This window comes from Pelodiscus sinensis, chromosome 9, assembly GCF_052426305.1.
Source record: "Pelodiscus sinensis isolate ZL-2025 chromosome 9, ASM5242630v1, whole genome shotgun sequence".
NCBI lineage: Eukaryota > Metazoa > Chordata > Testudines > Trionychidae > Pelodiscus > Pelodiscus sinensis.
Window position 1 is genome coordinate 3,260,104 of NC_143060.1, and position 14,669 is coordinate 3,274,772.

The 14,669-nt window shown below is 69.5% G+C and overlaps 1 protein-coding gene across 3 annotated transcripts in view; it reads right to left on the reverse strand.

The window, feature by feature from the left end:
* The window catches only part of PTCH2 (patched 2), a 45,161-nt gene extending 32,863 nt beyond the window's left edge, over window positions 1-12,298 (reverse strand). Inside the window, exons 1-2 of one of the 3 annotated variants that reach the window (XM_089780393.1) lie at window positions 11,882-12,297; window positions 11,170-11,362 (exon numbers count right to left, since the gene is read on the reverse strand). In XM_089780393.1, the coding sequence (XP_089636519.1) occupies window positions 11,170-11,362; window positions 11,882-11,971 (283 nt within the window). In that variant the 5' untranslated portion in view covers window positions 11,972-12,297. Of the gene's footprint in view, window positions 1-11,169; window positions 11,363-11,881 lie in introns of all 3 variants that reach the window. The other 2 variants (XM_075935843.2, XM_089780394.1) reach the window with 2 other exon arrangements.
* Window positions 12,299-14,669: the final 2,371 nt, after the last annotated feature.

A 14,669-nucleotide genomic window follows, 5' to 3' on the forward strand; every position in this document is an offset into this window, starting at 1 on the left:
AACTTCCTGCCTGTCCGGGTGGTGAAACGCTGGGATAAGTTGCCTGGGGGGTTGTGGAATCTCCATCGCTGGAGATTTGTAAGAGCAGGTTGGCCAGACGCCTGGCAGGGACGAGCTAGATCAGGGCTGTCAAGGACTGTGGACCACACGTGAACCGCCAGAGACCACAACGTCTTTTTATTTCCTTATTCTCATTCTTGTTGCTGGGTTGGTGATATTTTCTCTGGAGTCTGGAATTTGATTACCAGGGTTCCCCCATGTAACCCACAACAGCGCCACGCACAGCTCAGGGCCCCCCATATAACCCACAACAGCACCACACACAGCCCAGAGCCCCCCATGTAACCCACAACAGCGCCACGCACAGCTCAGGGCCCCCCATGTAACCCACAACAGCGCCACGCACAGCCCAGGGCCCCCCATGTAACCCACAACAGCGCCACGCACAGCCCAGGGCCCCCCATGTAACCCACAACAGCGCCACGCATAGCCCAGGGCCCCCCATGTAACCCACAACAGCACCACGCACAGCTCAGGGCCCCCCATGTAACCCACAACAGCGCCACGCACAGCTCAGGGCCCCCCATGTAACCCACAACAGCGCCACGCACAGCCCAGGGCCCCCCATGTAACCCACAACAGCGCCACGCACAGCTCAGGGCCCCCCATGTAACCCACAACAGCGCCACACACAGCCCAGGACCCCCCATGTAACCCACAACAGCGCCACGCACAGCTCAGGGCCCCCCATGTAACCCACAACAGCGCCACGCACAGCCCAGGGCCCCCCATGTAACCCACAACAGCGCCACGCACAGCTCAGGGCCCCCCATGTAACCCACAACAGCGCCACGCACAGCCCAGGGCCCCCCATGTAACCCACAACAGCGCCACGCACAGCCCAGAGCCCCCCACGTAACCCACAACAGCGCCACGCACAGCCCAGAGCCCCCCACGTAACCCACAACAGCGCCACGCACAGCCCAGGGCCCCCATGTAACCCACAACAGCGCCACGCACAGCTCAGGGCCCCCCATGTAACCCACAACAGCGCCACGCACAGCCCAGGGCCCCCCATGTAACCCACAACAGCGCCACGCACAGCCCAGAGCCCCCCACGTAACCCACAACAGCGCCACGCACAGCCCAGAGCCCCCCACGTAACCCACAACAGCGCCACGCACAGCCCAGGGCCCCCATGTAACCCACAACAGCGCCACGCACAGCCCAGGGCCCCCCACGTAACCCACAACAGCGCCACGCACAGCTCAGGGACCCCCACGTAACCCACAACAGCGCCACGCACAGCCCAGGGCCCCCCATGTAACCCATAACAGCGCCACACACAGCCCAGGGCCCCCCCATGTAACCCACAACAGCGCCACACACAGCCCAGGGCCCCCCATGTAACCCACAACAGCGCCACGCACAGCTCAGGGACCCCCACGTAACCCACAACAGCGCCACGCACAGCCCAGGGCCCCCCATGTAACCCATAACAGCGCCACACACAGCCCAGGGCCCCCCCATGTAACCCACAACAGCGCCACACACAGCCCAGGGCCCCCCATGTAACCCACAACAGCGCCACGCACAGCTCAGGGCCCCCCATGTAACCCACAACAGTGCCACGCACAGCTCAGGGCCCCCCATGTAACCCACAACAGCGCCACGCACAGCTCAGGGCCCCCCATGTAACCCACAACAGCGCCACACTTGGACCCTGACACTAAATAATTGCTTACACTGGCCAAGATGCCCTTAGTGCAGGGGACCAGCCCTTCCCGTCCTTCTGCCTCCAGGAAGCAGGACATCACATCGCACACGACAAGACGCCTTTGGGCCTCCGGCACCATGGGCAGGGCAGAAACAGTCAGCTGGAGGCCTGCTCCCAGCCCTCCCTTCCACCTGAAGTGCCACCCCCTCTGCGCCCCCTCCCCCCAGAGCCCAGCGCCCCCATGGCCGCCTGCCCCAGCCCCAGACTAGCACCCCCAGTCCCGGAGCGCTGGGAAGGCAGGTGGCGGCGCAGGCGAAGCTGGGGCCACGTCACAGGGAGAGCCACAGAGCAGGACGCGGGGGGGAAACACGCCTGGCTGTTTGGGGAGGCACAGCTTCCCCCAGTCTGTGGTACCCGCTGCCCATGTCCGGCACCTCACAACGACACACCGGGACATCACGGTCCCCCAGGAAGGGCAACGCGCTGCGCTGCTCTTCAGCCTGGCTTCAATTCCCCTCTCTGCAGCTTTGGGCAAGTCCTGGGTGTGGTACTGTGCCTCAGTTTCCCCAGCCATGCAATGGGGCCAGTCACCCTGCCCCTGTGCGTGAGCTGGGAGCACGCCGGGCGCGGGGCTGTGTCACTGAGCGCCCCATGCAGTACCTAGCACAACGGGGCCCAGATCTCAGCTGGGCGAAAGGTGCTGCTGTAATACAGCTGGTAAGGGCCCCGTGTGTGCATGCCCCCAGGCTGTGCGCAGGAGGCCACAGGCTGCGCCGAGGGAAATTCGACAGTCTCCTCCCTCCAGGGCGCCCCCCCCAGGCCGTGCCCAGCGCCGTGCTCAGCGACGCGGCGGCAGGGAGGCGATCCGGGCGGGGGGGCTGTGTCGCTGCACCAGGCCGTGGCTGTCCTGCCCTGCTGGGCTCTCAGCACAAGGCGGCTGTGAGGACACGGGCCAGGCGCCCGTAACGGTCCCGCCGTCGGCCCAGCGCCAATGGGCTGCAGGGGCCAGCAAGGGCCTGGTCCAAAGCCCAGCGAGTCCCTGTCCACCCCCGTGCGCTGCTCAGGCCGCAGAGAGAGGAGTCCCCCCCCAGCGCTCCACTGGGGGCTGGCAGCCCAGCCCGCCCCGCGACAGGCCCCTTCAGGAGGCCCAGGGGCGGAGGTGGGGGGGACAAGTGACGCGGCCTCCCCCGGCCCCGGAGCTCACCCGCCCCGGCCCACGCGCTGCCTCAGCTCCCCAGCCGCGGCCCGCAAGGCAGCCGCGCACGCAGGCCGGGGGCCACCGTCAGAGTGTTGTGGGCCGGATTAGCGGGATTAGGGAGCGGGTGAAAGGAGCCGTGCTGCTCGGGAGGAAGCCGCGCCGAGAGCAGGCGAACAGAGCGTTCACCTGGCCCGCCCACGCCCGCCAGCCTCGCCTGTCACAACACGGCCGCCGGGGCAGGGGGACAGAGAGTGCGGCCAGGCGGGCGCCCGGGGGGGGGCACGGGAAGGGCGGGGGGCTCGCAGCCCCCCTCCAGCACAACCCCCGCCCGGCCGGCTGGCAGACGCACATCTCATTCGCCCCCCGTCTCTCACAACCCCTGCCCCCCAAAAGCAGCTTCTCCAGCTGCCTTTCTACCCAAAGCCGGCAACGGGCGACCGGCTTCCCCAGCCTGCCTGTTTCTACCCCGGCCTCTTATCCCCAGAAAGCCCCCGGGCTAGTGCCGGGGGCGGCTGCGGGGGAGGGGAACGGCCTCTCCCGAAGGAGCTCCCAGAGCCGGGAACGAGGGGCAACACGACCCCCCCAAAAAAGGGTGGGGGGAGTCGGTTGGGAACCATTCACGGCTCAGACTCCTGTCAGCGCTGACATAAATTTCCACTGGTGTTGGCATTTAGGCCTGAGCCATTTCCATATGTATGGGCTGCCTGGACTAATTATGCTAATCGTCCCCTCTGTCGGGCGCTGTGAAAGATGGCTGCATTAGGCACTCCACTGCCTGCTAATGCGCCTTCATGCGGGGCTGAGACACACATTCATCCCCCTCTGAATGGCGGAATTTTTCCACATTGCTGCCTTCATTCAGGCACGAAATGAAGGGTTTGAACTCGGACCACTTTTCCAGGCCCAGGGAGGAAGCAGAGAATACACCTCCCTTCTCGGCCCCCTCCCTGCCCCCCACCCCGCCCCAAACCCCGCAGACTCGCTCTCGCAGGGCCTTAAGAAAGCCACCCAACACCCCAGCACGTTCTCCATCCGACACAAGCAATCGGTCACTGGAGGGGGGTGAAGAGACCCAGCAGGGTACCTCCCCCTGCACCCCCCGAAAAAGAGATTTCTACCCCCGCGCAGCTTTGGCAAATGGAACCAGGCGCTGGCTCTGAGCAGGCTTCAGACAAGAAAGCGCCTTTCACAGCCAGCCCCGGCTGCAGGGGGACGCGGCTTCCGAGCAAATGTCACAGCGGAGGGAGCAGACAAAGCAGATTTGGAAGCTAATGGGGCAGGCTGGGGGGGGGTGGGAGTGCGGGGGGTGGGGGGGAGGGATCCTCCACTTGCTGCCTGAATACAAACCTGGCCTCTCTCACTGGCGTGGAGAGGGCAGCCTGCCCCGAAGGTCTGGGCTGGTGTAGGGGTCGCCCCTGCCCCCCAACAGAGCGGGGGGGGGGGGCGGGGGGATGCAGGGGCAGCTGAACAGACACCGGGATGCAAAGGTACCAGCTCAGCGCAGCGACCCCCACGGACACGTCCAGAGTCAAACCGGGCGCCCCCAGCCCCCTCCGAAGAACGAGGCCTCTGCGCGTCTCCCTGCCCCTCGGACGCCCTCGCCCCTCGTGCCGACATCTCCGGCCGTGGCGTCCTGCGCCCCCTGCTCTCTGCGCAGTCCAGGGACAGCCCCTCCCCCTGCAAGGCTGGCCCACCGCATCATTCCAGGCAGCGAGCTCCGGTGGGCCTGGATCCCAGGAGGAGCCTGGTCCCTCCCGCCGGCCGGCTCCTCGCTCGGCCGTCAGCCCCCCCACACCTCTGCGGAGCCTGCCGTTAGCCAGGGGACCACCCAGGGACCTGCCCCCCGCAACCCCTGCTCCGCACACGCTGCCACCCCCCACCCCCGCGAGCCACGCCGGCTGTGCCCGAAACCAAGCCAGGCGGCTACGGACAGGCCACCGGGCCGGACACCAGGCCACCTGCACCTCCCCGTCCATCCCTGGCCCGGCGGGGCCCGGCGCTCTGGGTCTGAAGGTTTAGATCCCCAAGTGGGGTGCAGGGGCCCAGCATGCGCATCGGCCTCCAGGGGGCGCTGCTGCCCCAGAACTCAGGGCTGCGGAGGGGCGGTCTCAGTGGGGGTCACCGACTGGCACCCATCATTCGGCTTCCCTCCAGCCTCCCCAGCCCCACAGGCCTCCTATGGCAGCTGCTCCCCATGGCTACTCCCTTGTTCCCCTTCGCGGGACTCCCACGGCTGCCTCCCTTCCCCCCCTTCGTCCCGCCATGCCCTGCCCCCACTGATCCTCAGAGATCAGCTCAGACTCCCCCCCCCCACACTGGGGGGCACTCAGCCCCTCGCCCTCAGTCCTGCCCCCAGCGGGGGCGGTTCCACACCCCAGGTGGCTGGGAAGCGGCTGCGCTGGGCTGCCGGAGGCTACCCCAGCCTTCCCCTGACCCAGGCCTTGGCCCCATAAATCAGCCGCAGCCCGGCCCCCTGGCCCTGCAGACACACTCAGACGGCCAGGAACAGCTGCCAGGTGGCCAGGGAGAGCTCCCCACTCAGCCAGGGGGGTTCAAAGCCTCCAAGAGGCTAATTGCTTGAGAGGCGCCTAATTGAACATTTCCCCAGGCGCTTCCCATGCGCTTTCCCATCCCACCGTGGGATCAGGCCGGTCGATAACCCCGGGGCCAGCGTCCACCTCAGCCCCTCTGCCCAGGCCGCCCCCAGGCTCCAGGGGCAGACGTCACCCACCACGGACCCAGTCCCCCAGTCTCCCCCGGGGAGCTCTCCCGCCAGGCTGTGCCACGGGACAGGATCGGGCTCCGCGCAGGCGCCCCGAGGAGCAAACGACTGCACGACAAGGCTGCTTTGAAAGTCTGGCAGGGGCCTGGGCGTCGGGCCGAGAAAGGGCCGAAGGGGCACCCAGGCCACCCCGTCCGGCCTCCTGTAATCTCAGCGTGCACTAGCCCAGCGCCGACGGGTCACCGCGCTCGAGAGACTCGCTTCTACGTGCCACTGGCGGAGACGGGGCGGGGGGCCCCCCAGTGCAGGGAAGTGTGTACCTGCGAGAAACACATGGGACCTGCACCCAGACGCTGCAGACGGGGCCGGATTAAGCAGGGGGCTAGCCAGGCAGCTGCCCGGGCGCCAACCTCTGGGGGGCGCCTGATGGCAGCTGTAAGGGGCGCAGTGCGCCGGGGGCAGGGCCACGCCCGGGGCGCAGGAGTGGCTCGAGCCGGCCCTGGCTGCAAAGCAAGGCAAAGCAGTCCCACGGTCCCTGCCAATCCGACCGGGGAGGGCGGGATCTCTTCGTGGCCCCACATGTGGCATGGACCGGCCAGCCACAGCTTCAGGGGCGTGTGATCGGTGCCGTCCCGGAGCCCGGCCTCACCCAGCCGCACCGCCCGTCTCCAGCCGGGGCCGTGCCCCCTAGGAAGGAGAATCCCAGAATGCATTGGGAGAGGATCCCTTCCTGACCCCTGCTTGTGGCCAGCTGCAATCCTGAAGCATGAGCATCGCCGGGCCCGGCCCCAGCTTCACAAGGGGTCCCACCGGACAGTCGTCGGGCTCCTGCCCTCTCCCCGAACTCGGCACGCCGGGAGGCTGCTCCGGAGCCTCGCCCCTTTGACGGGGAGAAACTTTCTTCCAGCTCCCAGCCTGGGCGCCCCGGGCTGGTTCATGCCCGTTTGGTGCCGTGCCAGCTCCGCCCTCCTGCTTAATGAGCTCGTCGCCCTGCCTCAGCGGGGCTACCCGGGGGCATTGCGAGGGCGTGACGATGAGCCCCTCTCGGCCCCGGCCCCAGCCCCCCATTCCCCGACCAGCCTCGTGGCCCTGCCTGCACCGGTCCCAGGCTGGGGGCTGCATCAGTAGCTGCCCAGCTCCACCCCCCGCCTCGCGCCCGGGCGGATCTGCTCCAGCCACTGCTCGGCGGCTGCTTTCCCATTTGCCTCACACGCAGCAGCTGGCCTGAGCCCAGAAAATCAAACCCCGCCCATGCCAGGGCAGGGACCTCTTGCTGCCCCCCGGCCTGCCCCACCCCTCAGCCTGCCCTTCCCCACCCTGTGCCCGGAGAGGCCGGAGCTGGACCAAGGCGTCCAGCCCAGCGGTTCCCAACCGAAACCCCTTCACAAACTTTTGGCGGACGGGACACATTGTATCTGCATATTTATTATGCAAATAATGAACAAGCAACTACAATGTTACTTGTCCATCAACGCCCGGCCCCCAGAGCCGCCGCGAACAGCCCGCTTCACTCGCCCCAGCCGGGCGGATTCCCAGCGGCCCTGGGCACCCGGGCTGGGGTACACCTGGCCCCTGAGTCCCCCAGTGCCAGCCCCAACCCCTAACGCCCCCCACCCGTCCACTGCCCCCCACCGCCAGCCACAGACCTGAGTCCCCTGCACTCAACCCCCCAGCGCCAGTCCCCTACCCCTTAGAGCCCCCCACCAGACCCCCCCAGTGCCAGCCCCAACCCCTAACGCCCCCCACCCCTCCACTGCCCCCCACCGCCAGCCACAGACCTGAGTCCCCTGCACTCAACCCCCCAGCGCCAGTCCCCTACCCCTTAGAGCCCCCCACCAGACCCCCCCAGTGCCAGCCCCAACCCCTAACGCCCCCCACCCCTCCACTGCCCCCCACCGCCAGCCACAGACCTGAGTCCCCTGCACTCAACCCCCCAGCGCCAGTCCCCTACCCCTTAGAGCCCCCCACCAGACCCCCCCAGTGCCAGCCCCAACCCCTAACGCCCCCCACCCCTCCACTGCCCCCCACTGCCAGCCACAGGCCTGAGTCCCCTGCACCCAACCCCCCCAGTGCCAGCCCCCCACAAACCCCCCAGTGCCAGCCTCCTGTTTTCAGAGCCCCACTGCACCCAACCCCCCGACTCCCTCCAGTGCCAGCCCCCAATATTAGCCCCATCCCCAGAGCCCCCCAGTGCCAGCCCCCCACCTCAGAGCCCCTCCACTCCAGCTCTGGAGCCCCCAGTGCCTGCCCCGACCCCTCACCTAGCCGTGCACGGCTGCCCGGGTCACAGCTGTTCTAAGGCTGCCCCCTCCCCCGCCAGGCTCCACGTGGCCCTCCCGCCGCGCAGCGAACCGCTCTGCCATGTCCGGGAGGAGACCCTGGCAGGACTCGCCCCTCCCAACAGCCGCGGCGCCCTGCCCCCAGCCCCACTGGTCTAGCCCCCGTGCCACATTACCAAGGGGCAGCCCTGGCTCGGGGTGCTGGGCGGGGCTGGCGGATGGGAGGGTGGCTCCCTGCAGAAAGGGCCATGCCCGGGTGCGGCTGTGGGCAAAAGCCGCCAAGCACAGACACAGCCAGGCTATGGATACCCCCAGCCCGGCCGCCCCTTCTCTGTGACGGCTCCTCGCCGGGGCACAGGCCGACGCCAGCCGCCCGCCGGGCCGCCCACAGCCCCTAGCGAGGAAGGGCAGGCGCTGAGGGCGGCAAACTCCCCTTTGGGAGGGGCCCGTCTCCCAGCTCCGGCTCACCCGCCCCGCCTGGCTCTCAGGCAGCAGAAAGGGCCCGGACGCCAGGAGGCCCAATTAAGCCAGGTCCCTGCACCCGGAGCTTGCCAGCCCCAGCCTCCCAGCCTGCTAAGCAAGGGCCCGATCCTCCAGCCACCACCACGGGCAAGCCGAGCCCACGCCCAGAACAGAGCCAGATGCCCAAGGGGCTGCCAAGGTCTCTGCCGTCCCGTCCCTTGGGTCTCGACAACGGCCCAGCCCTGAGCCGGGGGTCGCGGCAGCCGCCCGGCCTGCTCTGGGCTCTCCGCCCTGCAGGGCTTCGCGGCGCTTTGCCCGAGGCCCGGCGCAGGGGAGCCGACAGCACAAGGCCGGCCCAGCCGGGAGGGGCGTACGGGGTCGGCAGATCTCACGCCCTCGTCGGCAGCCCTTGGCCCTACACGCTGCTCATTCACGGCACTGGGTAGACGCCACCCCACCCACCTGGGTAAAGGCTCAGGCGCCTTTTCCAGCTGGGGAAACTGAGGCACAGAGCGGCAGCAGGCGCTGCCCAAAGCCCAGCTGGCAAGTCAGAATTGGACCCCGCCTGACTCCTGTACCAAACACGTTCCTCTACCCCGCGCTGCCCATCACGGGCCCTGAGCCCCCACAGCCAGTGGATTGCGCCTTCGGGGGCCAACACGCTCCAGCACAGGGCCCCTGTGAGCCCGCCAGCCTGGCACCCGCTCCGGGCAGCACCTGGCGCAGGCTCGGGCAGGCAGAGCTCTCAGTCCCCAGCTTGCCCCTCCCCTGCCACTCCCCCCGCGCCTTGAGATGGACCCAGAGCAGCAGGAGGGAAGGCTCAGCCCCCCGGGGTTCCACGCACCCTCCTCCCACGATCCCCCCCATGGCGCCCGTTCCCATCACACCCGCCCTTGGAGACGCCCAGCCCAGCCCTCGCCCACCCAGGCCGCTTCCCTGCCCCGTTGCACCGGCGCCGAGCCCGGCCGCGGCCAGGCCCCAGCGAGCGAAATCGCACACGGTGCAGCCTCGCTTCGCCCGCCAAGCCACCGGGAGGGGCATTTCCTGTCGATAAATTCCCAACAGCTGCAGCTTGGGCCGGATCTCTCCTCCCCCCCCTCCCCAATCTCTGTGAGGCAGGGGAAGGGCGGGGGGGGGGGGGCGAGTCCTCACCTCCTTTTCTGAGCAGCCGCCCAGACACCCCTCCCGGTTGTGTGAAACAGGTGTGTAAACTCTGCTGGCACCCCCGGCCCTGGGGGGAGGGGAGGGAGGCTGGTTTAAAGGGCCGGGCGAGGAAAGTCGCTTCCATTGTTGAACCGAATCCAAGAGGAGCGCAGGACCACACAGGGAGCGAGGGGGCGGGAGGGAGGCGAGGGAGCAAAGATGGCTGACACAAGCAGAGGGTGTGAAGGGCCGAGCCACCCTGGCTGGGGAGAGGGGCGGCGAGAGGGGGCCCGCGGGCACCCCCGGGGCCGGAGGCCAGCGCCCCGAGAAGGGGCGCAGGAAGCGCCGCACGCCGCCCCGGCCGGGCGCAGAAATCCCGGCTGAACTAACAAAGGGATCGTGTTTCTCAAACGTTTCCACTCGGAAACGGGGCTTCGCTCCCGCCTGCGCCTGGCGTTCGGCTGCTCGCGCTCCGGCTGATTCCCGCTGCCCCGTGGCAGGCGCCTGGGCGGCCGGGCTCTGACAGCGCTGCCAGGCACCGGCCGGTCAGTGGGAAACGCAACAGCAGAGCAGGGCCCCGGGGGCAAGAAAGAATCCACACCTGTCCGGGCCGGCAGCCCGCACGCCAGGCAGCACCGCGCGCTCCGCCCCCGGCTGCATCCCCAAAGCTGCGCAACCCTCTCGTGGGGCCTCTGTCCCTGCATTTCACCCGGGCCACAGCCGAGGGGTCAGAGGCGAGAGCAAGGCAGGGATGAGCGTGTCTCCGTGTCATCACCGGGACGTTCACGGCCGTGCAAGAAGCACTCTCACATCTCGGCAGGGCGCGGGCAGGACCCCTCCTGGGACACTCCCACAGGCGCGCAGAGCCAACCCCCTCCAGAGTCCGGTTCCCAGCCCACGCTCAGCCATCTCCTGTCTAGGGCTGGGACCCACGGGGCATGGAAACCATTCCCCACAGCCCCTCTGCTGTGCCCTCCTGCCCCACTGCGCCCAGACAGCCCGGCCCCACAGTGCCCTTCTGCCCCACTGCGCCTGGACAGCCCTGCCCCACAGCACCCTCCTGCCCCACTGCGCCTGGACAGCCCTGCCCCACAGTGCCCTCCTGCCCCACTGCGCCTGGACAGCTCTGCCCCACAGTGCCCTCCTGCCCCACTGCACCCAGACAGCCCTGCCCCACAGTGCCCTCCTGCCCCACTGCACCCAGACAGTCCTGCTCCCACAGTGCTCCCCGCCCCACTGCGCCCAGACAGTCCTGCTCCCACAGTGCCCTCCTGCCCCACTGCGCCCAGACAGCCCTGTCCCACAGTGTCTCCCACCCCACAGCAGCCCCCCACGCTACTGTGCCCAGACAGCCCTGCCCCACAGCACCCTCCTGCCCCACTGTGCCCAGACAGTCCTGCCCCTCAGTGCCCTCCTGCCCCACTGCGCCCAGACAGTCCTGCCCCACAGCGCCCTCCTGCCCCACTGCACCCAGACAGCCCTGCCCCACAGCGCCCTCCTGCCCCACTGCGCCCAGACAGCCCTGCCCCACAGTGCCCTCCTGCCCCACTGCGCCCAGACAGCCCTGCCCCACACCGGACCCCCACCCCACTGCGCCCGGACAGCCCTGCCCCACAGCGCCGCCCCCAACGCCCAGCCCGGCTCTTACCTTCCACCCAGAGCTGCTCCAGGTCGGTCTCGATGGCGGCGGCCCGCAGCCCCAGGGCCAGCGCGCCGAAGCCCAGCAGCCCCGCCAGCAGCACCTTGCCGCAGTGTCGCTGGATGCGGCAGCCCAGCGCGAAGAGCAGCGCCTGGAACCGGGCCCGCAGCCACAGCGGGGCGCGGGGGCCCCCGGGCCGGCCCTGCGGGGAGAGGCAGCGTTACGCACGGCCCGGCTCTGCCCGGGGTCCCAGGCGCACGGCTCCCGGCTGGCCCCGCGGGGCGGGGGGGGGGGCACGGCAGGTGCTCCCCTTCTCCCGGGCGCCTGGGCCGCAGCTGGAGACCCCAGACCCCCCTTCTTCGCAGCGCCCCCGGGCAGCCCTGCCCCCGCCCCGCCGGCTCCCCCTGCTGCGCCCCCGCGCCTCGCTCGCTCCTCTCCCCGCTCCTGCCGCCCCCCCAGCCGGCCTGACCCTCCCGCGAGCTCCCCCCCGTGTCCCGCCCGGGGCCCCGGGGATGCGCCCCCGCTCGCCTGGCTCTCCCCGCGGCGAAGTCCTGGGGCATCTCCCTTCCCGGGGCCGCTCCGCACCCCGCGCCCCCGGCCGGGCACCAGGGCGCAGGCAGCTCTCCAAGCGGCTCCCTCGCCGAGCGCCCGGGCCGCGGGGGTGGGGCGGTTGGGTGCCGGCTTGGCCGCCCCCTCGGGCCGGTCTCTGCCGCCCGCTCACCTTGGGGATCCGCTTCAGCGCCGAGGCGGCTCCCGAGCCGGGCGGAGCGGAGCCCGGGGCGCGCTCTCCAGAGCGGGGCTCCGAGGCCATGGTCCGGCTCCGGCGGGGGACGAGCGAGGGCAGGCGGGCGCGGCAGGAGGGCGAGCGCGGTAATCCAGGGGGCAGCGGGCAGCATCCGAGGGCTCCGCTCTGCTCCGGGGGTCCCCGCCCCACATTATGTGGCCAGCCCCGGGGCCATGCGAGCGGGGCCCTGCGCCCTCCGGCCGGGCTGCGGTGCTGGGCGGCGAGGCGCAGCGGGGAAAAGCCCCTCGGAGCCGAGCCTCAGCGCTGCGCCGTGCGCCTCGGAGCCCGTCCCGGCCACATTTGGAGCCAGCCGCAGCCTCCCCTCCAGATCATGGGGGGCGGGGGGGTGATGGGAACGCGCTCCGGTTCCCATTGGCTAAGGAAGAGGCAAATTACTTTGCAAACATCTCCTATTATTAGCTGCTAAGCAACAGCTCGCCACAGCGGAGACGAGGGGAGACCACCCAGGCAGCCCCCGCGCTCCCCCCCGCCCGCAAATCAATGACGGCCGGGGCTGGAGGAGAAAAAAAACTTCGCTAAACACAGGAATTCTGCTCCAGAGCCTCTCAAACGCGGCAGCCTGGCTCGGCTTTATTTATTATTGCAGGGCCTGGCCCCCCGGAGGCAGCTGCAAACAGCCCCTCGCCAGGCGGGGAAGGGGGGCACCGAACAGCCTCCCCCTTACAGTGGCGCAGGGAGAATTGCGGGAGGGGGGGATAGTCCCTGGGCTTGGCACTGGAGCCTGCCTGATTTCAAAAAGAAACCCCAGGGAAGTTGCAGCGAAGGGGGCGCACAGGACACCAGCCACCGTCCTTTCCTAGAGGCCTGGGTGAGGGGCTGGCCGGGAGCAGGCGGGGTCACAGGCTCCGAAAGCAGGCTGGCTTCCTGCGGGGGGTGCAGCCGGTGAAGGGGGACAGACCCCTGGGCTCAGCGAGCCCCCCACTCGCCAGTGGCGCTGGGGGGGGAATGGCCTCTGTGATTCTCATGGGCCCTCCTGCTCAGGGACGGGGGTGCGGCTCCTTCCCCAGGACAGAGCGAGGGCCCTTGTCCCTGCCCCAGCCCTGGGGGTGGGAAGCCAGGGGGCAGCGCCATGCGCAAAGCCACATTTCCCCCCGCCAGATGTCGTGGCCGGTGCCCTGGGCAAGGCGGGCGGGAGGCAGAAGGGAAGGGGGCAGAGGAGCTCCGTGGCGGTGGCAGAGCAGGTGGTTGAACAGGGTGGCACAGGCAGGGCTCCCAGCCTGGCCCGGCCGGCTCTGCCTCTCCGTGGGAGCCCCCAGTCCTGCCCCGGACCTGTGGCTGCCCCAGGCTGCAGGCGCGTCATTGGCTGAGCTTGGGCCTCCCTGGGGGTCAGGACCCAGGCCCCTGAACCCAGCACCCCATCTCTGGCAGCTGCCAGCGCCAGGGGCTGGGGGGGCGGAGTTGTTAGACCCCCTCCCCTGGGGCTCAGCTGTTCCCAGAGCCATTGAAACCCTCCCCCACCCGGTGCCCTCCCGCCCCATCCCACAGCGTTTTGTTCCCCCCCCCAGTTCTGCTAGGGGAGGGTGGGAGACAGACACCTCCATGGGGGGCTGCTCTGCCTGCTCATCGTACCAGATCCCTTGCGCCTGATGGCCCCCCCACCCGGCTTGCTCCAGGCCACCCAGGCCTTTGCGCTGGGGATCAGCCGGCAGAGCAGCGGGGCCTGGCGTTCGGATGGGCCTCAGCCCCAGTGTCCCCTCGGCCATGGCACCACTCAGGGTCCTCTCCGACGGATTCCCAGCCTCTGCTCCTGCTCCTGCTCCCCACGAGGCCACGAGGCCCCCGCCCCGTCCCCTCTGGCGGGCTGCCGGGGGTGGTGCGCTCCTCTTACTGGAACGGCCAGGACCCAACTCACGCCAGGCACGATGCCCGGGGGACGGGCCCCAGGGCTTCCAGCAACCCCTTCCTGCCTGGGGAGGCCGGGCTGGGCCATTCAGAGCCAAGCGCAGCCGCTTGGGAGGAAGGTGCAAGAAACCGCCTTGTGGACAAAGCTGGCATAAGCTGCCCCGAGCTGCCTCCTCGCCCCTGCCCCCGAGCCAGGGACCGGCTCGTGCCCAAGCGCGGCAGCGACCGGAGAGGCTCTGCTGGGCGCCCTCTGGGGTCATGGCACAGGCGGCTTCCAGGGGACCCGTCCGGGGACAGAGAACCCCGGCAGCTGGGGAGCAGCGCCCCACAAAGGTTTGGGGGCTGATCAGCTGAGCCGGAGCCCTGCTGGGCTGGCAAAGGGCTAATGCCAGGCTGGGCGGCACTGAGGGGGCTGCGCCCTGCACTGGGCACCGGCGAGGCCCAGCCAGAGCGGAGCGGAGCTCTCTGGTGCCCCGGGGTCAAGGAGGACGTTGATCAGCGGGGGGGCGGCGAAGAGCCCCGAGGACGAGCAAAGGCTCCGAGCACCCGCTGCCAGTGGCCGAGCCGGAGTGCGGGCTCCTGCGCGGAGCAAAGGTCACGGTGAAGGAGGGGCCTGAGGACTAGGCGGTGAGAAGACAGGACATCACTGGGCTGGCCCAAGCCCCCTGCCTCCCTGTGGGGCTGGCCTGAGCCCCCTGCCTCCCTGTGGGGCTGACCAGAGCCCCCTGCCTCCCTGTGGGGCTGGCCCAAGTCCTCCCTGTGGGGCTGACCAGAGCCTCCTGCCTCCCTGTGGGGCTGGCCCGAGCCCCCTGCCTCCCTGTGGGGCTGACCAGAGCCCCCTGCCTCCCTGTGGGGCTGGCCC